We start from the raw sequence: 24,519 nt of genomic DNA, 5'->3' as shown, positions 1-24,519 counted from the left end.
GGAGGAGCAGGCTGACACTGCTGCTTACGGCCGGGTGGTGAGAGGAGTTCCGCGCAGGCGCCCGGTGGTGGGGAGACCCGAGGGGATTCGGGAGTCACAGGCGCGGCCGCAGAGGTCCCGGCGTCGGCGTGAACGACAGGCACCCCCTCTCCGCGTCCGCCGAGGTGGCGACGCCCGGCGACCAGGCGGCTTTAAGCACAGGCCCCGCCCCGGCCCGCGCGTCTCCCCCGCCCCGGCCCTCGAGCCGCCCGAGCCCCGTTGCCGCCATCATGATCTGCCTGGTGCTGACCATCTTCGCCAACCTCTTCCCGGCGGGTGAGCGGCGCGGTCTGGGCGGGGCGGGTGCGGGGTGCGACCGGGTCTGATGCGCCCCTACTCCGGCGGTTCCCACAGCGTACACCGGCGTGCACGAGCGCACTTTCCTGGCCGTGAAGCCTGACGGCGTGCAGCGGCGGCTCGTGGGCGAGATCGTTCGGCGCTTCGAGAGGAAGGGCTTCAAGCTGGTGGCGCTGAAGCTGGTGCTGGTGAGGGCCGGGGTCCCCAGGCGTGGGGAGTGGGACGGGGGTGTTGGGGAGAGGTCCCCGGGCGTGGGGAGCGCGGCGGGGTGGGGTGCAGGGGGAGACGGTGTCCCCGCGCGTGGGGGATGGGGGTCCTAGGAGCACGCGTCCCTTCCCCCCTCCCTCCCCAGGCCTCCGAGGAGCTGCTGCGCCAGCACTACGCCGAGCTGCGTGAGCGCCCTTTCTACGGGCGCCTGGTCAAGTACATGGGCTCCGGGCCGGTGGTGGCCATGGTGAGTGCTGGCTGGCGGGAGGGCGGCGCGCTGACCCCGTGCTGACCCCGGACCCCGTCTGCAGGTGTGGCAGGGTCTGGACGTTGTGCGCGCTTCGCGGGCGCTCATCGGGGCCACGAACCCGGCCGACGCCACGCCCGGTACTATCCGTGGCGATTTCTGCATCGAGGTCGGCAAGTAAGTCCGGTTCCAACTCCCCGAACCGGGCTGCGCGGGGCTCTCTGCCCGAGCTCTCTCTGCTCCGGGCCCTCTCTGCTCCGGGCCTGCGCTCACCCGCGCCTCTCCTGCACAGGAACGTGATTCACGGCAGCGACTCGGTGGAGAGCGCCCGCCGCGAGATAGCGCTCTGGTTCCGCGCAGACGAGCTTCTGTGCTGGGAGGACAGCGCCGGGCACTGGCTGTACGAGTAGCCGGTCGGGCAGATGTGCCCGTCTGCAGTGGGCTGTGGGTGATTCCGCATTCTCCAGGCCCCGGAGGTGTGCACACGTGTGGACCCAACCCCTAGGAGCTCAGAATACCCTTCCTGTGGCACGGGGCACAGGAGGGCAGGTGGTGCACGCCTGCGGAGCTCTGGTTGCTACAGGCCTTCCTGTCCTGGCTGAGGTTCTCAGGAGGCCCAGCCCGGCCTGCGCCTGTTTACAGCACGTCTGGAATGCGGCAGGGTGCCACCGTAGTACTTTGCTTGTCCCAGTACTTCTTTTTATAATAAATGGAGGAAAACTTTTGTGCTCCAGTTGGTTTGGGCTCAGGGACACAGAAGCATGATGTTAAGACATTTATTACTTACAGAGCAGATATGTAGGTTCACTTGCAGGGCCAAAGCCTGAGGAGAATCGTGTTACCCAGTTGCACCCACCCAGCTAACCCCCGAGTCACTTCAGGCCCTGTGAGGACAGACAAGGGACTTGACGTACATCACAGTGGAGAGTGGCAGGGTGGTGGGGAGAAGCCTGCAGCTGCTGGTGGCTGCAGCAGTGGCCAGCTGGGCTCGTGGGATGGCTGCCCAAGATCTGTGCTTCTCTGGTGGGAGGTGGGTGGGCAGCAGTGCCTGGGGCTGCCCTGATCGGTGCCTCGAGGAACAGGAATAAGGCCTGGGCAGGTGGGGGAGTTGGCAGTCCAGGGCGGTGCCCCTCAAAGCAGGCACGCGCCATCGCCGAGAACCGGCTGGAGGCGGCTCCTGTCCTTAACCCTTGGGCCTCTGCTCGGTGGCCTATCATCAGATGCCCTCAAGGGAGCAGGCCACACCGCTTATCCCTAGGCACTTAGTAGCGTGTCTTGGGAGCTGGGCTCCTTGGAGACTGCACAGGAGGCAGGCCCTGGAGCACACCTTTCCCCATCACCCTGAGGCTGAGCCTACATCCAAGGACTGACCCCGGGAGAGACCAGGGGCCTCCCCTTCTTCCTGAGGCTTGGGCCTGCCCTGGCAGCCTGAGAAATTCCACCCTAGGGGCTTCCGGGAGGGGTGGGACTCAAGGGGCCTGCTCCTACAAGGTGAGTGTTCACCCAGGGAGAGTTAGCAGGGTCGGGGAGGACACAGGTCAGTGAGGGCCAGTGAGAGCCCACCACACAGGACGATTATGGGGCTTGAGCGGGATGAGGGTGTGTGTGTGTCTTCTCAGGCAGCTGCCCCAGGGAGCCTGGTTACATGCTTTCATGCCAGTTCCCAGGGCGGTAGAGATGGGGGAGGGGGAGCCCAGGGAAGGCTAGCAACTGGGCCAACTCCCTGAGGGTTGGATCCCCACTCCCATGGGCAGCAGCCAAAGGCAAGTGGACTCAGGGTGGGAAGACTCAGCGGGGTGAAGTCCCTGCTCGACTCCCTGGAGAGATCCTGGGAATGAGTGACTGGAGTGGGGAGCCCAGGGTGGAGCTCGGAGCCACCTGTAGGGGCTTCCCTGGCCCGACCCACCCTGGGGTTCTGCCTCGCTCTGGCCCTGAAGTGCCCTCGGGCCTGGAGGGCTTTGGGCTGGGTGCCAGCCAGGAGCTGCTGGGGAGAGGGTGTCCCGAGAGGCTCTGCCCCTCCCTGGTCAGGACGCCACCCCACTACCCGCTCCCAGCCAGACCCTATGCTCTCTGCCAGCTCATGGGGAGGCCCGGACTGAAGGTGAAAGCTGCAGGTTGAGAGGCTAGAAGTGGGGTGGACGGGCACCTGGCTGCCTGCGGGCAGGCTGCCCCCTGGGTGGGTGGTGGGCAGGTGGGCGGGGCTGTATGTACATGTGGCAGATGGCATCAGGCGGGGCGGGGTGGCGGCAGGCCGCAGCCTCACTCGGGGGTGTAGGACACCTGCCACACGATGATGTGGCTGCGCTCGGCCTTGGACAGCAGGGGCTTCACTTGGCTCACGTCCCCTGCACCCTCCTCGGGCTCATCGTCTTCTCCGTCGCCTGGAGAGAGCACAGCTGCCATGAAGGGGCCACCCCTGTCCGGGGACACCTGGGGCCCCAGCGGCACCCACTTACCGATGCGGAAGTCAATGTAGCCCTCCCCGCCGCTAAGCACCAGCACGTTCTTCAGCTTCTGGGCCTCGGTGTCTGCGGTGGGGGCAGTGGGCCCGGGACTCTCGGAGGGGCTGTCGAGCACGCTGCCGTTCAGAGTGGCCAACACGTTCCCTGTCATCGGGGCACAGGGACCTCAGCGGGGCAGCCAGAGCACCCCCCCCACAGGCTCCTGAAGGGAGGCCGCGGCTGCAGCCCTGCGGGGAGTGGGGCCCGGCCCCTCACCTGGCACGGAGACAAAGAATTTGACAGCGTCACGGTGCCCGTGGAAGCAGAGCTGAGCCTGGGCCATGGAGCAGTAAGGGATGAAGCTGCTGGCTGATTTGTCACTGCTGTCGTCTCCGTACACGTGGATGATGCCTCCTGGGCGGGCCCCCTCCCCAGATGTGGGGGACGACTTGTTGGCTGGAGAGAGAGGGTCCCGGAGGGGCTGAACCTGCTGACTGGGAGGACCAGTTTTCCAGCAGCCGAGGGCAGAGGGTGGGGCCTGCCTGGTGCCAGAGCCAGTCCGAGGGGCAAGGGCAGCCTCAGCCCCCAGGGTGTCCACAGTGGGGGGCTTCCTTCTGAGAGCAGGAGGCAGGCGCTCTGGACTTACCTCGGAGCCCCAGGAGCTGGCCTCGGTGCAGGACCACAGCTGGGGGAGGTGAGGGGCGGAGCATGGAAGAGAGAGGAGAGAAGTCACAGGAGGGACTGGCTGAGGATGGCTGCGGCTAGGGCAGCCCGCGTCCTCCTCTGTCCTGGCAGAGCGCACCTGCCCCTGGGACCCTGACATGCGCCTGTGAGTGGCAGCCAGGCCATCTCTACAGATGTCTGTGGGTCACTCACTCTCAGTCAGCGGGATGGAGATGACAACTCCGTTGCCGGTGCCCACCCAGAGGCGGTTGCCTGCGATGAGCAGGGCTGTGATGCGCACGAAGGAGAAGCCCAGCTTGCCTGTCCCTGGGGGTGGGGGGAGGCGGGTCAGCGGGGAGGGCTCGGGGGACCCTCCTGCCCCCACATGCCCGGCTGGGGTGGCCCCTCACCCAGCATCTTGCTGACGTAGGGCTCAATATCCACGTCCTGCAGGTGCTGGTGGGTGTGGGCGTGGTAGAGCCGCAGCGTGGAGTCCAGGCGGATGGACACCCACACCCCATCACCAATCCACGCCAGTTGCCGTACCTGGCTCTCCCGCCGTGGGTGGGCGTCGAACGACTTCTGTGGGGTCAGGGCAGCCCGTCAATGGGGTGGGGGGCCCTGAAGCTGCCATGGCCAAGAGTCCCTGAAGCAGCTCATGGGCACCTTTCTAGGGCCTCTTTGCTCCCTTGGGTCCTGGCTCCTAGGAGGAGCCCCAGCACCCCAGCCCCACCCCACAGCAGTGCCTGAGGGAGGTGCGGGGGAGCCCATTCAGACACCGATCTGCTTGTTTCAGAGAGAAGCAGCAGGTGGGCTCCAGAAAGACAGGCATTCACAGCCCAGCTGCCCTTTGTTGGCCCATGACCTTGGATGAACCAGTCACTTCCCTAAGTGCATTTTGTTTGACCCCACGAAGCCCCCACCAGAGTCCATTAGAAGGTGTGTGGAAGCCCCAGCCTGCACTTGCCTCAATCTGCATCGTCTTGGGCTGGATGACATGCACCTTGTTCTTGTAGCCGCACCAGACGCGGTCATACACGACGGCCATGCAGCGGATGGAGTGGTGTGGGTGGCCCAGGTCCATCAGGTGATAGTTGCTCAGGTCCCACTGGCTGTCTGTAGAGAGCCCGCGACCCCTGCTCAGGCCTGGCCAGGCCACCTCTGCTCACGGTGCGGGTGGTTCACGCCCTGCCTGGACGTCAGATGCTGCTCCCCCACCCACCGTGCCAGGCCTCACCTTCACCTCGGTGGAAGATGGCCAGGGTCCCATCGGCCAGAGCCACCAGCACTCGCCCTTTTACGTGCCTGCAATGGGAAGGTGGTGAGCCAGGCTCAGGCCGGCTGCCCTCGGCCCTCCCGACCCCGGCCCCCGGCGGGGGTTACGCACACCAGGCTCAGCACGGAGTCCTTCAGCTTGATGGAGTGCAGACACTTCTTCCAGTTGGCCACAGCCGAGTGCACGTAGAGCCTGCGGGAGGAGGCACGGTGGGCGGGGGCTCGCCCAGGGGACCCTCTCCACCCCGACCCCCAAGACCCAGCCTACCAGCCGTTCTGGGCTCCCAGCCACATGGTGGGTGCAGCACTGCTGCTGGCCCCCGCAGCGTCCCCACTGGGCTCTGGCTCAGGCTGCACACCGCTCACGTCTGTCTCCAGCCCGTTCTCACTGCAGGGAGGATGGCAGCTTCAGGGCAGCCCATGGAAGCCCGTCCCTGCCCACCTCTGCCAGTCCCCGCCCCCCTCATCCCCTGCTGCCCCATCCTGAGAGAGCCCACCTGTCAGGCTGGGTGCTGGTGGGTGGGGCAGGGACCGGGTCGGTGAAGACGTGCTCTGTGAGGGGCCCAGGCCGCACCGCAGCTGCCTCTGCCTCACTGGGCCCAGAGTCTGGCACCTCCATGGCCTCCGTGGCCTCCTCCGTGGACTGAGATGGGTTGACCTTCCCATTGGCGACAGCAGCCACCTCCCCTGTGGAAGGGAGGGGTGAGCTTGGCTGGGTGAGAGAAGACGGCCGCCCGGGCTCAGGCCCAGGACTCACCCTGGCCCTTGTCCAGCACTGGGGTGTCCCCACGGGAGGAGCAGTTGCTGCGCGGCACGTTGCAGCGGGTGGCACAGCCCACCAGGGTGATGCCGGCCAGCACGCCGTCTGCACTAGAGTCCTCAGGGTTCACGTCGCTGTCCAGGAAGATCTCCCCCGGAGGGTAGTCACCATCGCTGGCCGCTGGAGGGAGAGTCACAGCCCTGTCACCCCGCGCTGAGAAGCCCCCATGACAGGACCCTACCCAGAGCTCCAGTCCCGGTGAGGGTGCAGGGGGAAGGGAGGGGCTGTTTGTGATGCCACCCCATCTCCTTGTCACCGGGTGAGCGTCATACAGGGGTCTCCTCCTGCATCATTAACAGGACTGAGCAGAGAGCTCAGACAGCTCCTCCCTGGACGCTCCGCATTGACTCCCGGCCAGCAGCAGGGGCCCAGCACTCACCAGGGATGCTGGAGATGCATAGGACGTGGGCATTGCACACGGTGAACTGGTCCACGACGGTGCCCGGCTGGTTGGCATCGATGATCACCACTTTGCTGGTGGTCAGGGTGCTGGTGAGGATCCACACGCGGCTGGAGGTGGCGTCCGCCTCAGGGAGCTCCTTTGCCTGTTTCCGAGCACAGGGACAGGCTGGTGCCTGAGCACTCACTATTGTAGCAGCAATGGGGGGCGAGTGGGGGGGATCTTGGAATCTCAGGATCTAGCCTTACCCGTGGCCTTAGGGGACCTGAATGTCCTCCCTTGTCGCCAGGACGGTGAGAACTCTGAACTGCACATTGTGCCTAGGTCGTGGCACTCACGGCCTCCCTTCCTCAGAGGAAGGCTGAGCTCCCGGTGATTAAGTCACTGGCCCCCACATCGAGCCGGGACAGAAAGTGAAGCCTCCAGGCACTAAGCCCCTCACACGGCTCCTGGGCAGGCACAGACCTGCTCCAGCCTGGCTGCCCTGAGCCTCCGCTCCTCCTTGCTGCCCCACCCACTGGCAGGGGACCGGGCCACCCCAGTCTCCCGCCACTGTCCCCAGCTGTCCTCCGTTTCTGTCACTCCCACCCAGACTAGTCATAGCAGAGCCATCGGGATGGCAGAAGCAGAAGATGGCCCTGGCCCTGCCTGCCACTCTGACCTTCTTCTTCTCGGGGGACGCGTGGTTGCTTTTGGTCTCTCCTTCTACTTCCCGGTCGCAGGTCAGAGGGTCGCGGCCTGGCACAGGCTTGACTCCATTCCCGGGGTCATCCTCACTCAGTTTCCAGCCGCTCAGGTTGACGCCCGCGGCACACCACAGCTGGGAGGACAGGGCCATGAGGTCCGGCCTCATGGGCTTCTGGGGCAGGGGGACCTCTCCCAGCCTCGCGCCTTCCGCGGGGCTCACCTTCATGGTCGGGTCCTTCTCCACCAGAGGGCGGCAGTACACAGGGACAGGCACGTTCTTCATGCGGGTGTCCTCCTGGCCTCCGTTGGGACTCAGCTGCAGGAACAAGGCAGAGGGGCGCTGTGGGCGCCAGGCCTGGCCGGCTTACATGTGTGGGGCTGCAGTCCACTACCCCCGGTCCTCCAGGTTTTGGACTTGGGGCCCTGGGCGCCTACGGGGCTCCCCAGGGGCTCCCTGCCTGCGGCGCCCCCCATGCTGCCCTGCGCCCAGCACCTGCTTGTACTTGGCTGGTAGGCTCCAGCCACAGGCCTGCAGCCGCCCGTCGTCATTGCGCACGTGCTCGCGCACCTGGCGGTACTGCTCACGCTTCTGCTCCCGCCTTGCAGAGGATGTGCAGTCGCTGGCGGAGGAAGGGCAGGTTACTGCATCTGCAGGGAGCACGCCTGCCGCCCCGGAGCTCTCCCTGCTGGACCTGGACCGTCCTTGCCGGGGGCCCATCTGACGGCAGGGGGCTCTCCCCAGCTCTAGGCTTGGAGGCCACATCTAGCCGTTGCCCTGGGCCAGCTGGCAGGGACCCACAGCCCTGGTGGCACCTGAAATGGCTGCGGGCTGCCTGCTAGGGGTCACCCGAGGAGCAAGGCGCAGGCCTCTGGGACTAAGCGGAGGGACTGTGGGGGAGCACAGCCTCTGCTGAGGGACATCCAATGCTCCCACTGGGGGTGGAAGGGTAAACACGGTGTGCACGGAGAGGTCGTGACCCCTGATGCCTGGTCAGTGTCCTTCCCACTATGGACCCCATCCCCTGAGCACAGCCACCAAAGCAGCAAGGTGGAAACCGGTCCTGCTTCAGAGCCTGGAGGGGAGGGGCCCTGGGACACAGGGACTCCCCCTGTGCAGGCCAGCGGGGAAGGGCAGGGCAGGCCTGGGAAACTCACTCATCTGGGAAGAACTCCAGGGGCCGGCTGCCGGCGGAGATCTGGCACATGGCGTGGCTGCGGCGCTGACTGAAGCCGGCCGTGGTGGGTGACTTGTAATGGATGTTCACTGAGGGGTAGGACCGCTTGGCCGGAGGGGGGCTTGAGGAGGAGCTGAAGAGGCGGCTGAAGCTGCCAGCCGAAGCATAGGGGGTGAGGGGTGGCCTGAGGGGAGACCTCCCCAGCAGCCACTGCCAGTGCCCTCCCAGTGCCCCCAACTCACAATTGCCAGATGGTGGACTTCTTCTTCTCCTGGACAGATGGATGCTCTCGGGATGCTCTACAGGGGACGGCAGGGGGAGAGGCCCCACTCAGCCATGCCCACCCAGTCCAACCAAGCCCCCCTCTCACCGGGCCCCTCTTGCCTCCCTTGCTTGGGACCCTCCCCATGGACACACGGACTGGAGCATCAGACAAGAGGGGGTCCCAGGCGAGTCACCCGTAACTTCCTAGAGAGACCCTGGTGCACTGGCCCCAACAAACCAGGTACATCCACTGGCCAGGGCTGCACCAGAGGCCCAGTTCTGCTGGCCCCCTGCAGGCTTCCACCAGGGATGACCCGACACCCTTAATTCTCCCGGAAGAGAGGGAGGTGTAGGGGTGGTCAGCCTCAATCCCATCCCCAGGACCTCCTAGAGCGACCACAGCTCACAGATGGAGATGGGAGCGTGTCTTCTGGAGCCCACAGGAGCCGGGAGGCCCACCTGATCATCTCGGTCCACCGCACGGCCTCCTGCAGCTCCATCAGCCGCTCCTTGTACTGGTTGCGCTCCATGAGCACGCGGGCCATCTCCACACGCGTGAAGCGGCGGCGCTGCGCCATGGGGATTTTGTCCTGCGGGGAGAGTGCCGCTGCTCAGCCAGCAAGGGGCCGCCTCCGGGAGTGGGCGCACCCAAGGGCGCTTTCCCACAGAGCTTCAGGTAAACGCGGTGGGGAGGGGTGGGCACAGGAACAGGAGCCACCACCCCGAAAGGGCCCCCCTTCTTTCCAGAGTGTCACATGACACACTCGAGGGGTACAACACCCACAGTGTGTTTTCCTACAAGCTCCCAGACACCCTGGCAATCCCAAATGCCACCGGTCAATGCTAACAGGTGGGACTGGCCCACGGTGGCATAGCAGGAAGAAAGGTTCTGGGGAAGGTCTGGCGAGCAGGACCCTGGTCACTGCCTCGGAGCTGGACACTTGTACCAGCGGATCTGCATGGGATCTGCTGTCCCTGGCAGGACTGTCTCCTTACGCAGCCCTGCCCTGGGCTGCCCTCCCCTCGTGCCCCCACCACCGGCACTCGGAGTTCCCAGGAGCATCGGCAGCCCCAGGCCCCCCACCAGGAGGTCAAGGCACCAATTGGGTGCCCTCCATGCCCGAGTGGGAGGGCCTTGAGGAGCCGCAGCTGCCTAATACACCTGCGGCTTTGTTTCTTTTCTATAGTATTTGGAGGTGAGGGGCTGTGCAGGATGAGCAAGGTGAACAGCTACAGTTTCCCAAGTGACTGCTATGGGATCGGCATCCTGTTACGTGCATCCCACAACCCCCAAAATAACAGTGGATGAGTGGTGAGGTCGGCGTCCAAACTTCACCTTGGCTTAAAAGACCCATGCCTGCTCTCTCTGTAAGGAAGGCGGCCAGGTCGCTGGGCTGGGGCCCCTATTCTGGAGAGGATCTGGGAAGGGCAAAGACCCCTACAAACCCTTCCCTACAGCCACTCCTAGGGCTTTTCTCAGAACATTCCATGCATCTCCGGGGGTTTGTGAGGACAGATGAGGCATCTGAGGGCCTCAGGTACTCAAACTGTTCTGTCTGGGGGGCAGCAGTTGGGCCGGTAAGCAGGGAGACCCCACTTGTGACAGTGCAATCCACATCTGCTAGGACCTAGGTAAGGGGGCATCCCGCAGAGAGGGGGCTGGTTCTGACCGTACGAAGTCACCGGGGCAGTGGGGTGGTGGGGCTGCTGCTGGGTGCAGTCATCACACAGGAAGGGTGAGGAGGAGCCAGAGACCCAGAAGAACTAGCACATCCCCGGGAAGCCCGCCCACACTGCCCACCCCCCATGCCCACATGTTAATAGTGGAATATACCAATTCTGTACAGAGATAGCTGCTTACATCCTCCACCTCTTCTTTGGGTTCACGGTGGGCAATGATGGCCTCTGACTTCACTCTACAGGATGAGGAAGGAAGCGGGGCAGGGTGAGGGCCCCACTGGGCACTGGCCCAGAGGATGTGTCCCACCTCTCAGCTGCACTCAGGGCTCTCCCCTCAGGTTCTAGGCCCTGAGCATTCCTGCCAGTGCCTTGGGGACGGGTGGCTCCACACCCCTGCCCACATGTGCCCTGAAGCCCAGCCAAGGAACAGGACCTCCAATTCAGGTGGTCAATTGCTAATGGGAAGGTAAGGGCAGTGCTGGCTTCAGGCAGGGCCAGAGGAGACCTGGCTCCCAGTCCCACAAACCTGGCACAGGTGCCACCTGCCTAGGGCCCGCCCCTAACACCTCCCCTTTCCTGTCTGGAGCCAAAGGCACCACTTTGGGAGAATGGGGTGAGGATCAGGCTGGAAGAGAAAGGCCACAGGGACGTGCAGAGTGCTGGGGAGGACACCCCAGAGCTTCCCAGCAAGGCTCTGTGACCCAACCTCAGCTGATTGAGGGCTGGGGAGCAGAGGGGAGTGCGGGGGAACTTCGGTGGCCAGAGGCCATTATCCTCCCTTCCCTCCTCCTGAACGAATGTAATAGTGTGAGAGGAGTGGGAAGGCCCCGCTCAGCCGCCAGAAAAAGGACACCCAAGACAGGACACTGTCCCTCGTGTGGGATTATTCCCCCGAGGATGGTGGAGACCAGAGGGGAGGGGTGGGTTGCCAACACAGTAGTTGGGTCTGGATGGGTCGAATATGAGATGTAGCTCAGGGATGAGCAGGAGGCTGAGCAGTGAGCACGCAAAGTGAGCCACTTTGGGAAGGAATGACCTCAGGGGGTGTGCTTAGCTAGAGAGCAGATGCCAGGGAATTGCGGAGAGGTGCGGAGAGGACCGGAGGGGCCTGGGCAGGGCCTGACCCCGCTCTCCACGCCTGGTGGCCCAGCCTCCGTGGGAGCCCCGCCCCTCAAGGAGCCCCGCTCACCTCCTCAGCTCCTCCTCCAGGTCCTTGATGCGGTTCTCCAGTCTGAGTTTGGCCTGCCTGGCGGCTTCCAAGTCCCCCTTCAGCACCTCCTGCTCCCCCGAGAGCTGGTCCACCTTGGCGATGAGGTCGTTCTTCACCACGTTCAGAGCGTTTCTTTGAAAAGGCAGAAAGAGGGGAGCTCCTTGTGAGCCGGTGTGTACATTAAGTGATGGGGTTTCAAAGGAGTCTGCCCACCCTGGTGTATCTGAGCAGACACATCCTGGCCTTGAAAGTGGTGAGAGGAGGTGACCACCCCATCCTCTCCCCAGGAGGGGTGAGTTCAGTCCAGTGGGTCCAGGTCCTCCCTGGGGACTGCCCTGAGGCTGGGCCAACGCAGTTGTTACAGGAGCCCCTGGTCCTGGTTGGGGGCTGTCTCAGCAACTGTGGTGCTGAGGAAGAACATCCTTACTTGGTTTCTAGAAGCTGTGAGTTCTCCAGCAGCAGATTCCCCACTTCCTTGCCCATTCCTGAAACAAAAGGTATGGAGTTATTACGTGTGCCTGGTGAAGCCAGACCCTGATGCTCACACCTGCCTCAGAATAACAGACGTCCTGCCTGGGGGCGGCCCACCCCTGGAAGGATGGCCCCCCCGGGAGGGCTGATGTGAAGGGATAAGGAACAGAGGCCCGATCTGCAGGAAGACGCCTGCCCGGGGAGGCCGGGCGACCTTAAGAGAGGCCTCTGCCGGTCTTGAGGCAGGCTCTCCACCAAGCAACGCAGTCAGGAAAGGACCTGCTGCGTGCGAGCCCCGTGGGGGTCTCAGACTGGCCTCTGGAGGGCAATGAGCAGGTCTCCTCTGCCCCGATGGATGCAGCAGCCCTGGGCTTACATTCTGGAACTCAGTGATGGGCTCTCACAGCTCTCTACCAACATGAAGTCTGGGTACCAGCAGGGCCTGGACAGTACCCTTATGGCCTCTGTGCAACCTCCTCAATCAATGCCCACCCCTGGCCCAGTATCACTGCCTTCCCCCAGCCCTGTGACTTCCAGGCCATCATGAAGCAGACCCTTTTCAGAGCTGCCCCCTCGGAGAATGGAGGTTGGAGCTGTGGTGATGGGGACAGAGAGCCCTGGCCAAGGAGATGGGATGGTCCATGGCAGGTGCAGCCCTCCACCAGGCTGGGAGCAGGCCTTCAGGAGCCAGAAGGTGGGAGTGGAGGTGAGGACAGCACTCCGGGGGCTGGTGCCCAGAGGGGATGGCCAGACCCCAAAGTGGGCCCCGCAGACTGAGGTCTCTGCAGGCGTGTCACAAAACCCCCAAAGCACCATATCTAATCCTTCAGGACTGCCTCGAAGCCCAAGGTCTGTTCCTCTCGTTCACTTCCCTCCTCCATGGCCTTAACACAACTATGAGACGAGATGACCCACACACACGGTGTGGCGAGCTTAGGGTTCTGCTGGCTGTTTCTATTCTCACCTCCTCGCCTCAAACGTGGCCTGCCTGCCCTTCAGATGGGATGCAGCAGGCACTGGGCTCAGGCCTTCCTGAACTAATGGGGGGTGCTGAGAGAGGCTGGGGTCCCCTCCTCAGCCCGTCAAGGGTCTGCTCTGAGGGAGTCAGGTGCCTGCTCACCATGCCTGCTGGAGGCTCCACCCCCACCCCTGAAGCCACAGATACCACTGCCCCCACGGCTGCCCCACTGGGCTCAACAAAGCAAATGGCTCATGAAGCATGAGAAGGTGTCAGGGAGGCAGAGGAAGCCAGAAGCAGGGAAACACATACTGAAACAGGGCCTCGGCCTTACCAAAAAAATCATCGCGCACTATGGGCGCCGTCCCAGTCCCAGGGAGATGGGCGACCAGGGCGGGAGGAAGGAGAGGGAGAGAGGAGGGGAGAGAAAAGAAGCGCGTTAAGCCCGTGTGATAAGCAGGCGGGGGGACTTCAGGGCTAATTCTCGCTGGGTTAGGGGTGGACACAGGAGTGGGACAGGAGGGGCGGGAGACGGGATGGGGCCAGCTACTCCTTCCAGAAAGTTTACCTTGGGTGGTGAGGTGGAGGATCAGGGCAACACAACTGACATCTTACACTAAAATCCTGGGTTGGTGGGGTGGGGGGTGGGGGCTAAGGACAGAGGTCTCTGCAAATGAGGGAGAGCTGTGACCAGGCCCCGGGTGCCCTTGAACATAGTGGGGAAGTAGCACGGGGATGGGCAGGACCTCAGAGCCTCTGCTGAAAGCAGAAAAGCAGGAGCTTGGTCCATGTGCCCCGTGGGGAGAGGACCCCTGACTTTGAGGGTGTACCCAACAGAGGGGAGATGCCACAGCACTGAGTCTGTACTCTGTGTCCAGTTAACTAGCCTCCACCTCTATCGGCTCTGTAGGACCTTAAGAAATGGCCTACAGAGAGAGACAGGGGTCAAGGGCACAGCAGCTCTCCCTCAATTGTCAAGGTCACTGTCAGTGGGCTGGTGGAGCAAACCAAAAGCTTCCGAGCAGCAGTAGGCTGGTGAGCAAAAGCACGTGTGCCTTAGTGGCCTGGACCAGGATTGGGAGGGGACAGGCTGCACAGCTGGCGGTGACTGGGCAGCAGCAGTGGGGTGTCCCAGGGTGCCACCCCCTCCACCTGGACGCCACCATGGGGAAGAGGGTCCGCAAACAGACAGCAGAGATACACACCTGAGAACTCCCCTGGGGCCGTGTCCAGCGAAGCACAGAGAGACGGGGAAGGAAGTGACAAAGGTTAATTGGTGACTGAAACCAACAAAATGAAGAAACTCTTATTAAAGAAAAAGCGACGATGATAGCCATTTCCACGTTGAAGGGCCCAAAAGCATACGAGCAGACGACCCCAGGCCCGTGGGTGCCAAATGCATCCAAGGCAGGAACCCTGAAGGAAAGGGGAGGTCAGAACATCACGCTCCTCAGTCCTGGGGGCCCTGGGGCAGGCGTGCAGATCTAAAGCCTGCTTGCCCCTGTACTCCCACCACCATCAGGAGGGCCAGACCCCTGTAAAGCTAACGTGTGTGTGGGTGTGGTGTGGTGGGTGCTGGGCATCCAGCCTCACAGGCGCCCCCAGAGTGAGTGAGCCACGGACAAGGACCTGGCCTCGGTGGGGGGTGGGGGTGGGGCCCTGGCCAGCCCAGGTCTTAGGGGAAGGGCAAGAGCTTAGGTCAAGGGCAACCAGAAGACAAGGGCCCTACTGTGCAGGGAGGGAATCACTGAGTCAGGATGTGAGGGGTGGGGGGGGACGCTTGTGCCAAACTGCTCTCTGCCACCCAGCTGAAGACTTGAGGAAATGATGCTGTTCTATTTGGTTCATTTCACGCAGAATTGGTATAAAAAGTCGCCTGACTTAAATGACAAACTACAGAATCTGTGGAAGGAATTCAAATGATAAAGTGGATTTATCATTTTGATAGGCGGTTCAGAAGTGGATGTGTCCCCTCCCCTCTCATCTCTACTTCCCAGGCAGCTGCTGTTCACGCTTGATATTCTCCTTCTCAGACATCTTTCTAGGCAGACATCAGTTTCTAAAAAACAAAATCGTGACCACCACTCTCCATCCTCTTGCGCAACTTCCTCCGTTGCACCTCACACGGTATCCCAGCACCCCTTCCACATGAAGGATCCATGATCACCTTGAAAGCTTCGATGTATTTCCATATGGAGACGTCCCATCGTTTCCTAGGGCATCGGCTCCTTTGACAGGTATTTCGGGCCTGCACGGTTGTGTGTGGGCACCAGGACTCGCGCACGGGCTCCTGTGGGTGCCTTGGCCCTATCTGAGGAGAGGTGGTCCCGCTCCCTCCAGGTCCAGCCTGGCCGTACCCTGCCAGCTGGCCTCTGCCGGCCACCTCCCATCAGCGGGGTGGACAGTACCCACTTCATTTTTATCAATCATTTGAGGAAAAAGAGTTAGCTGTATACTCTCTCACTATTCATTTCTGTGTTATTCTTGAAGTTAAACATCTTTTCAGGTTTGTGGGTCTCTTCTGTGAATGTCCTGCTTTATCCTCTACTCATTTCATATTAAAAAAATTTTTTTAAAATTAATTTTTGCCTGCATTGGGTCTTCATTGCTGCACACAGGCTATCTCTAGTTGCGGCGAGTGGGGGCAACTCTTTGTTCCGGTGTGCAGACTTCTCGTTGCGGTGGCTTCTCTTGTTGTGGAGCACAGGCTCTAGGTGCAAGGGCTTCAGTAGTCATGGCATGTGGGCTCAGTAATTGTGGCTCGCGGGCTCTAGAGCACAGGCTCAGTAGTTGTGGCGCACGGGTTTAGTTGCTCCGTGGCATGTGGGATCTTACCAGACTAGGGCTCGAACCTGTGTCCCCTGCATTGGCAGGCAGATTCTTAACCACTGCACCACTAGGGAAGCTTCCTATTGTACTTCACTTCTTTTAACGTTAATGGTGGAGACCATAAATACATATATATACATACACATACGTACATACACACACACACACACACACACACACACACACACACACACATATTCTTTGGTTTTGGCAATGAAGAGAAGCCCAGATTATGAAAATACTCTCCAATATTCTCTTCCAGTTCTGTTATCCTTGTATTTTTATGTTTAGATCTTTAATCCACCTAGAAATTATTTTTGTGTTCGAAGTGAGGTTGAATTAGACCTCATTTTTTTCCAAGTGGCTAGTCAACGAATCCAGTACACATATTGAATAATCCATCATCTGAATGTCTTCAGGAACTGGTGATGGGGGACCAGGCCTCCTGTCACTGACACTTCCTCCAGCTGAGCCAGACTCTGGGGACTCGAGCAGACCCCAGCTCATCCCTCCACCCTGCTGGACAAAGGGCCGGCCCCTCACTCCAGGGCTCTGTCCACAGATCACAGGAGCTCGCGGTTCTCCTCAACATCTCAGGGCTGCCTGCCTTGCCTGTGCTCCTCGTGATGAAGGCTCCAGAAAGGCACCCAAAGGCCCATCACTCCCAAGAGTGGGGTCTCATTCCAACCAGAACTAAGTGGTGCCTGAGAGGGCCCCCGCCCGCCAAGCGTTGCAGCGCAAGTGCCTGGGCACTCACCATCAGGTGAGAAGACGATTCTCACTTCAGCCCCTCAACACAGACCCATCAGATGCACTGGTTAGAGCTTCTCACGTCAGGCACTCCTGCTTGAGGGAACTGACCTCAGGAGATGCATCAGACATCATTTCCCTCTCAGGAACCCTGCTGCAACAGACTGCACCTCTATCTACTGACTCAGTCAATGTGGCTCCAGGTAAAACTCACTGGTGTGCGGTTTCTAGTTCTCTCCTTTTCTCTCCCATCACTCTTTATGGAGACTCTGGCGTCCGGAACGGTGCTGTCTGAACCACAGGATGTGGCCACATGCTAGAGCATCTGCCAGCCCCGGGGGCGCCAGGATGGGCGGGGGGCAGTCACATGGAGTGAGCATGCACACCATCAGCACTGCACCTGTGGGCGCTGCAGGGGAGGGGACAGCTCTGCAGCCTGGGGCCACAGGGCAAGGCAGGAAACGTGGCCGATGGGATGGACTGGCAGGCCACCCAGTGCCACCAGGTAGCGAGGAGGCCAGTGAGCTCCGGTGATCTCATAGAACCATGCGAGGCATCACAAGTGTAGCAGAAGCATCAGTCACAACAGTCAAAAGTGAAATGACCCAAATGTCCATCAGTGGCTGAATGGATACATGAAATGTGGCCTATCCACACTGAAACATTATTCAGCCATAAAAAGGAATGAAACTCTGACACACTCCAACATGGACGAACCTTAAAGGCATGATGCTAAATGAAGGTAGCCAGATGGAAAAGGTCACTGACGTGAAATGTCCAGAACAGGCAAGTCTGCAGAGATAGGAAGTAGAGCAGCAGTGCCAGGGTGGTGGCGGGGAGCGACTGCTAGTGGGTACAGGTTTCGTTTGAGGGGCGGTGTAAAATGTTCTAAAGCTATGTGGTGATGACTGCACAAATCCGAACGTGCTAAAAGTCACTGAGGCGTACACTGAAAGTGGGTGGATTGTATGGTGTGGAAATTCCATCTCAATAAGGCTGTTAAAAAAAGCACAGCGGTGGTCGGAGGCAGGGCTGCCACCCTGGGTGGGACCTGAGTTCAAGTCCTGGCTCTGCCACTTCACCTCGGCCTCTGTGACCTCAGTTTCTTCATCTGTGAAATGGAGACACTAGCAGTATGAGGCATTAACGGTGGCTGGGTATATAAAACATTGGTGTCGCTCTTCTTGTAAGGCCCGTGATGAGTGTTGGAATCTTGTCACATGACGAGACTGAAGAAAGGTACGAGGTGCAGGGGCCCCCGCTTCGCCCCTCAGACCTCCTCCAGAGCTCCGCACCAGGAGCGGGAATGCGAAGCTGGGCCTCCGACCCTGACATGGAAATGCAAAACATCCTATGTCTGTATGTCTTCCTAGGGAGATGCCTTTTACCTTTTTATCAGGTTCTCAAAAGCTCAAGAAAGTGTGGTGCCCTGCTGTGGAAGCTCTCTAGTGCAGGAGGCTGCCCCCCAGGCCCGGTGCGGCTCCAATGTTGCCCGGGCAGAAAGGCACTCCTTCCAGTGACCACCCGTCACAGCCTGGATCCCAGGTGCCTCCTCCCGGCCACGCCCGGCCCTGCTGGTGTGAGCACATGCAGGGGAGCAGCCTACAGCCCATCCCCACGAGTCCACACCTGTCCAGGGGGTTCCCACATCTAGAAAGATCTACGCCCGCAGGTAGCTATGACAGTGGTATTCAAACAGCAAAAATTAGAATTGATTAGGCAATTCACAGTCACACAAAGATAAGGAAATTAAAACGTGCAGAGGAATCTTAGTGGTTCAGGGAAACATTAACATCAGCCATGAAGAAAAGGCCAGACAAAAGCTGCCACCCCACGTCCCAGGTGCGCATGCTGGGGCCCTGGCACCTGGGAGGGTGTCACTCATCACGGCTTGGGGGCTCCTCTGGTTTTTACTTCCTTCTTGGCAATGTCTGATATTACTTTAATATTATTATCAGCATGTATCCTTTTTCTAAAAATAAAAAAATGCCTAAAAATTGAATTTATATGGTAGTATCTGAAATATGTAAAGAAGAGAAGGATGTCAAAATACTAAAAGTGACTATCCCTAATGAGTAGACTTTTTCTGAATACTAACAGCTTTTGTGTATTTTTAAATATATATTTTTACAATGCTTGTGAGAAAAATTCCATTAAAAATATATACTGCCAAAAGCGGGCATCTCTGTCTTGTTCCTAATCTTAGAGGGGACGCTTTCAGTCTTTCACCATTGAGTATGAATGTACTTTACTGAAATATACACCTAAAAACTGATAAGTTTTACATTATGGTTTTACCACAATTTGATATATACAGTTGTGTACCTGTATCTCTGGCTGAAAATTCTGGCTGAAAAATTTAAATTCTGGCTGAAAAAACTTCTGTTCCAGGCACAAGGCGTGCTGGTGCTAAACACCCCAGATGATGCTGCTGCCTGGAGGTCTCCCCACCCTGAGTAAGACAATCAACTTATGAGAACTAATAGGATGCAGGCCCACTGCAAAGAAAGCGAGGCTGTTCCAGCTAAAAACGCCAGCTGGGCCCCCTTCGTTTGCAGGTCAGGCCTGGTGGTGTGTGCAGCTGGCAGGCCGGCCGGGCGGCGCTGTCTACCCGGGGAACCGGTCCAAAGATGACCCGAGTCCCTGCTGGTGCGTCTATCAGGGGGGAGTGAGAGCAGCAGAGAGGCTGGCAACAGAAACCCTCAGATGCCAGACAGCTCCGCCTCCTCAGGCAGCAGATGATAAAACATGGATCAAACGTCAGAAGGCAGCCTTCCCGGATTCTCTTAGTGGAATCGCTACCACCCTGCTTGCCACGTATCCAGTGGAGGCAGCTGCTGCCCCTCCCCAAGGAGAAACAAGAGGACCCTTCCTTGGGGTGTGGGGAGGGGACAGAACAGAACCACGGCCCTGACGCCCACCTTGCTGGCTGCTGAGCAGGAGAGAGGGCTTCGGGGACAAGGCCGCTTCTCCAGGCTGGGGCTCCGGACACACATCTGGGCCAGGGGAGCTTGAACCCCACTGAGAGACAGTGTGACTTCCCTCCACTGCCCTGAGGGCCACAGCCTGGCCTCAGAGCCATGCAGGCTGCCCTCAGGTACAGGCATACGCTGGCACACGGGGCCTGGCTCGGGCAGGGAGGGAGGACCAGGAGCAAGTCTGCATCAGGCAGGCTGTCTCTGCACCCGTCTCAGACATAGCCTCACAGGGCTCCCAGAGGGCACTGACACTGTCTGGGCACGCTCCTCGTGGACTGGAGGAGCTGGCAACCACCACCCTCCCAAAACGTTCCTAGAAAGTGGGCTGCCCAGGGGAGGGGCTTGGAGCAGGGCTGGGCTGAGGGCTACTGGGAATGGGTTTCTTCTTGGGCTGACAAGATGGTCTATAGACAGTTGCTCGAATCCGTGAGCACCCCAAACCCCACCGAGCGGCACACTTTAAGAGGCGAGTTACGGTAAGTGAATACATCTCAATATTCAGTTTGTAAAAAGAACTTCCTGGCTCACAGAGACTTTGCTTTCATCACAAACTCAACCACAACAGGGTCCCGGGGATGGTTGTTTTTACCTAGCAGGTCGGCCCCTTCGTCCACATCCCCGATGACCTCGGACCCCGCAGTCGACAGCTCGTGGTACAGGGAGTCAGTGTTGATGCCAAAAGCCTTGTTCACGATCCCCTGGGTTGGGCTGTGGGGACACGCAGCCAAGGAAGGTGGAGTGAGTGGGCAGCACCACTGGACCGCACACGGGGACACCTCTGAGGGGCCACTCGATGCCAACACCGCTGGCGCAAGTGCAGGTGTGGCGGGTGGCGGGTCAGTGTCCTGGGCAGTTCTCCCACCTCGAGGGGCTGCGAGGCACCTCTACCAGGGGCACCAACTCCCAGGGTGAGTGCTGAGCCATTCGGGACTGGCTTTGGGCCCAGTGAGCACCTGCTGCCCGTGCGGTCCAGGCGGGGCTCCCGGCCCATGTCCAGCTCTGGGGTGGAGTCGATAATGTCCTGAACATCAGACCACTCGTCACTGCTGCCCATGCCTGGGGGAAACAGTGGAGCCCAGGGTCAGGGGGTGACCAGCAGTTCCCTGTACCACTCATGGCTGCCCTGGGGCCCCTTGTCCGGAGACCCCACGCTAGGCCACCACAGGCAGGGACGGTCATGGTGGGGGATCTTCCCGAGCTGGTGGCTGGATGGGGCCTGTCCCCCAGAACTGTGATCCCATCTGAACAGGCCATTTTTTCCTTCCCTTTTCTCTGATTAGACTGTGTCTGCTGGATGACAGTGGTCTACTGTCAGGCTGAGTTGTGTCCCCCAAATTCACAGGCTGAAGCCCTGGACCCCAGTTCCTCAGAATGTGACTGTATTGGAGATGGGTTTTTAAAGAGGTGATGAAGGTAAAATGAGGCCAAAGGGTGGGCCCTGGTCTCATCTGACTGTTTCCTTATAAAAAGCAGGGGTCGGTCAGGACACACATACAGAGGCATGACCACTTGAGGACAGGGCAGCCAAGGAGAGGCCTCAGGAGCGACCAGCCCTGCGAACTGGGAGGAGACATGCGTGGTGCTGGTGAGGGTGGGGCGCTGGGCAGGCAGGGCGGCCAGTACCTATGCTGACGTTGCGCATCTCCTGTGTGACCTGCACCTCCATGTTGCGGCTGTTGCGCTTCTCCCGCGCTCTCTTGTTGTTCTTGGAGCTGCCGCTGTAGTCGCCCAGAGGTTGCAGGCCCTCGCTGAGGGGTGTGACCGCAGCCGAGGGCACAGAGGACGTGGGCGTGTTGGACTTGGTGCCCGTGGTGCTGGGCGTGGCCGCCGCTGAGGACTGGCCTGACTCGGACATCTCATCCTGCGGACACTGGGGCCAAACACAGGAAGAGGGAAGCTCGTGGCGCGGGTCAGGTCCCCCGGGGAGGCCACGAGGGGTGGACCACGCAGGGCCGGCAGGGCCTCGGCCACCACCACGAGGCCCCCTTGCTTGGGGTCTTTGCCACTCGGCCGCAGCAAAACAGCACTCCGTGCCAGAATGGAAGTGACAGGAGGCCACTTCTCTCCCGCTGGGCTGATTCCTCCCAGCCTCTTCACTTGACTCATCCAGCCTCTGGCTTTCCAGAGGCGGCTACACCTTATTTAAATGGCTTGGGCCGGGCTTTTGGCTTGCACGCTTTCCAGTATGGGGCTAGACACGAAGCTATGTGGATGTGGCCGGTAACCCCTTGCAGCCGGTGGGTGGGCCGAGCTAAGCCCCAGCCCAGGTCAGGGCAGAAGCTCCCCGGCTGGGAAGGAGGCCGGGGAGGCCAGCGTGCCTTCTGATCAAGTTACTGCTCCACTGCGAGGCCCTCGAGGGCTGGTCCCTCTCGTTCCTGCCTCCTGCCTCCCGCCCTGGCCACAGTCAGGGGCTGTGACAAGTGGGCACCTCCCCAGTTCTGCCAGTGGTGGCCTCCCCAACAAAGAGACACCAGGGGATGGGTCTTGCTTAATCTCCACGGCCCAACCGAACCAAAGTTTGCCTTCAACACCTACGCAAATGCAAATTCCACAGAATGGGACGTCCCCCAAATGTTCCGAGAGTGAAAAAAGACCAGATTAGTAAAAACTGCAATCAACTGTTGACCTTAAGAATCTCCCTGGAGAGAGAACACGTTGTTTGAATAAATGTGGACAGCAAACAAACATTCCTCTCCTACCGTCTTTCCTGGTGAAACCATCAGGGAACCTCAATAAAAATAGCCTCCGCTCTTCTATGAACTAACATCAGTAACCCCAGACTCACCCCCGACTCATCCCTGAGCAGGTGCCGTGGGGCCCCCGCAGCCTCTTTCTTGCCTGGTGCCGAGAAGGGGCATGGCCTCAGGAGGGGCTGAGGCCCATGGGGGCGGAGGGGGGCAGCACTGAGAGGCCACTCTGGGTACATGTTCCCATCGGCGCCAGATCACACGGTTTCCTCAGAGGACACACTTTCAGGAGAACTTTCTTACAAGAGGAGCTGATGACGGGGTGTCGGCCTTCTCTGTGAAGCTGGATGGATGCTGGGACCAACCTACCCCCACCTTTAACTAGGAAAGGCTGACTGTGCTCCCATGGCCACCTCCAGGTGACTAGGAGTCAGAGTGGTTTGGGAGCCTTGTGAGATCTGCCTTTTCCCGAGCAGCCTGGTCCCCGCCAGGCGCCGCCTCTCCCTGGGCTGAGACTCTTCTACCCGGAACCTCACATCCTCGTTCTCCTCTCGACAGGGCTCCCATCCCAGCAGCTGTGTCCCCGAGGGACACTTGGTGATGTCTGGAGACACTTGTGGTGACCAGAGCTGGGGATGGGTGGAGGCAAGGTGCCCACAACACCCCACAGGGAACAGGATGGCCCCCATAGCCAACAACACTCATCCGGGTTGCTGATGAGCTGTGGTGAGAAGCGCCCCCTGCAAACATTTTTGGTTTGGGTTTGGGTTCTGCAGCTCAGGGCCAATTTGTAAAGAAAAAACCCTTTCCTCTTCACAGCACCGTGCACACTGCACGCCTCTGTGGTGGGGGCCCGAGTGCTCTCCCACAGGGAGGGTTCCGAGGAGAGTGGTACCCGAGGAGGGCTATGCTCCAGGCTGATGCACAGGGACTTCCACAAAGACGGCCGGACACATGAGCCCATGCCTCACGGAAGCACACACTGTCAGACCACCTGACTCAATGGCCACGCTCCCCACCTGTCCGTGATTTGAACACTGTTTCCGTGGGCCTCCTGACTCTGGTAGTCACCGTGGGTAATTCTGCGGCATAACCAGGCCTCCCCCTACTCCCCTAGCTGTCTGTCGCCTGCAGGCCACCACTTACCCACAGGACACTCCCCCTGGCCACCACTTACCTAAAGAAACCTGCCAACCTCTAACACCAACGTGCAGCAGTGACCTCCAAATGCAAAGAACCCACATCCCAGCGGCCATGCCTCCCATGAGGAGCCACAACTGTTTGGTTAAAACACTGAAAATACAGTACATAAAAACAAAAAACAAAACAAAAACAACAAAACAAATAAAAAAATTAGAAAAACTTGAAAACCTAGAGCATAAAATAAAAAGAACTTAAAAGTAATTATTAAAAAAAATCAAACAAAACACACCTATGAACTAAAACATATAAAGGACTATAATTTATTAAGAGAGAACGATTTCAGACGACGCAGGAGAAAGAGAGACGCATGAGAACACAGGCTAGCCCAAGGGGCCGTCTGGAGACCCCAGCCTCCCAGCTTTCTGAGGCTCAACGCCCCCGCAGGGGCTTGGGGGTACACGCCAGCTGTGGGCCCCGCCCCTTCTGCCCGGACCCCACTTGCTGGCAGGACAGCCAGTGACTGGCTGGCACGAGGAGTGCTCACTCCGCGGAACAGACGCCGAGTGAGTGGGGTCGCTTTCCGATACAGCTGACAGCTTGTGGTGACCTCCTGCAGCCCAGCTGGACACTGTGAGGCAGGAGGACAGCCGGCAATGAATTGCGGCGGGAAGGAAGCTGTGGGGAAGACTGGGCCCACATCCACTGCTCGACCCGGCCCAGAGGGTATCCTCTGATGGCCTCAGTGGGGAATCACCAGACCCAGGGCGAGGGTCTGGTCTCTTCAACGAGCAATGGGGCCCGCGTTCCGTCCTGCCACAGCCTGCCTTCACCAGATGGGCTGAGCTCACAGACCAAGACTGGCAGCAAGTGCCCAGGGTCCCTGCACAAGTGCCTGCCCTTGGCCTTCCCAGGGCCCCAGTGCTGGGGATGGAGGGTGGGTGCTCTCACTGCTGAGCTGAGCACACCCAAGATGTCTTCCTTCTCAAACTCAGGTGGTTAGCACGGGTAGGCCGGTAAGAACAGCCCAAAGAAGAGAAGCTGACCCCTGGCCTTTGACTTTCTCCTGGTTGGAGTGCAAACCTCAGATGCTAGAAGGACAACACGTGTGGGGTGAAGCCCAGTCTGGTTGCGAGGCTCTGGGTTATGTTCGGGGATGGTCACTACGCTCAGCCCTGCCCGATGGGCACGCCCTGGCTGTAGGCAGGTCCCCGAGCAGCCAAGAGTCCCGCCTGTGGCCACACCCTCCTGAAAGAATGTGGGGCAACGGGGAGCCCTCACTCCATAGCACGGCTACAAAA

The 24,519-nt window shown here is 60.0% G+C and overlaps 3 protein-coding genes across 9 annotated transcripts in view; 2 read left to right on the top strand and 1 right to left on the bottom strand.

Annotated features, from left to right (window-relative positions):
- The first annotated feature begins 79 nt into the window (after positions 1-79).
- On the top strand, positions 80-1,514 carry NME3 (NME/NM23 nucleoside diphosphate kinase 3). The gene is made up of 5 exons (XM_004270330.4): positions 80-315; positions 394-524; positions 689-790; positions 855-967; positions 1,083-1,514. The coding sequence occupies exons 1-5, from the start codon at positions 270-272 to the stop codon at positions 1,198-1,200; spliced, it is 510 nt and encodes a 169-aa protein (XP_004270378.1). The 5' UTR covers positions 80-269; the 3' UTR covers positions 1,201-1,514.
- A 38-nt stretch (positions 1,515-1,552) lies between these two features.
- MAPK8IP3 (mitogen-activated protein kinase 8 interacting protein 3) overlaps positions 1,553-24,519 on the bottom strand; it is a 50,198-nt gene continuing 27,231 nt past the window's right edge. For 2 of the 7 annotated variants that reach the window (XM_004270331.4, XM_033429166.2), the window contains 27 exons: positions 21,015-21,261; positions 20,345-20,447; positions 19,981-20,099; positions 14,040-14,051; positions 13,169-13,186; positions 11,833-11,890; positions 11,385-11,537; positions 10,350-10,431; positions 8,975-9,105; positions 8,494-8,550; positions 8,232-8,402; positions 7,570-7,696; positions 7,297-7,392; positions 7,051-7,209; positions 6,369-6,534; positions 5,927-6,109; positions 5,667-5,856; positions 5,438-5,557; positions 5,282-5,362; positions 5,132-5,199; positions 4,862-5,010; positions 4,305-4,476; positions 4,108-4,221; positions 3,878-3,916; positions 3,508-3,687; positions 3,247-3,396; positions 1,553-3,171 (listed from right to left, as the gene is read on the bottom strand). In XM_004270331.4, coding sequence (XP_004270379.1) covers positions 3,050-3,171; positions 3,247-3,396; positions 3,508-3,687; positions 3,878-3,916; positions 4,108-4,221; positions 4,305-4,476; positions 4,862-5,010; positions 5,132-5,199; positions 5,282-5,362; positions 5,438-5,557; positions 5,667-5,856; positions 5,927-6,109; positions 6,369-6,534; positions 7,051-7,209; positions 7,297-7,392; positions 7,570-7,696; positions 8,232-8,402; positions 8,494-8,550; positions 8,975-9,105; positions 10,350-10,431; positions 11,385-11,537; positions 11,833-11,890; positions 13,169-13,186; positions 14,040-14,051; positions 19,981-20,099; positions 20,345-20,447; positions 21,015-21,261 — 3,267 coding nt within the window. In that variant the 3' untranslated portion in view covers positions 1,553-3,049. Of the gene's footprint in view, positions 3,172-3,246; positions 3,397-3,507; positions 3,688-3,877; positions 3,917-4,107; positions 4,222-4,304; positions 4,477-4,861; positions 5,011-5,131; positions 5,200-5,281; positions 5,363-5,437; positions 5,558-5,666; positions 5,857-5,926; positions 6,110-6,368; positions 6,535-7,050; positions 7,210-7,296; positions 7,393-7,569; positions 7,697-8,231; positions 8,403-8,493; positions 8,551-8,974; positions 9,106-10,349; positions 10,432-11,384; positions 11,538-11,832; positions 11,891-13,168; positions 13,187-14,039; positions 14,052-19,980; positions 20,100-20,344; positions 20,448-21,014; positions 21,262-21,926; positions 24,515-24,519 lie in introns of those variants that run through there. The other 5 variants (XM_033429167.2, XM_033429168.2, XM_049699633.1 and 2 more) reach the window with 5 other exon arrangements.
- Positions 20,799-24,519, top strand: part of IFT140 (intraflagellar transport 140) — a 188,689-nt gene continuing 184,968 nt past the window's right edge. The window contains exon 1 of the mRNA XM_049699631.1: positions 20,799-20,804. Within this exon, the coding sequence (XP_049555588.1) occupies positions 20,799-20,804 (6 nt within the window). The remainder of the gene's footprint in view (positions 20,805-24,519) is intronic.

Source organism: Orcinus orca, chromosome 16 (genome assembly GCF_937001465.1).
Source record: "Orcinus orca chromosome 16, mOrcOrc1.1, whole genome shotgun sequence".
NCBI classification, from domain to species: domain Eukaryota; kingdom Metazoa; phylum Chordata; class Mammalia; order Artiodactyla; family Delphinidae; genus Orcinus; species Orcinus orca.
Note: the sequence above shows the minus strand (reverse complement) of the source record. Positions and strands in the feature narration are given on the sequence as shown.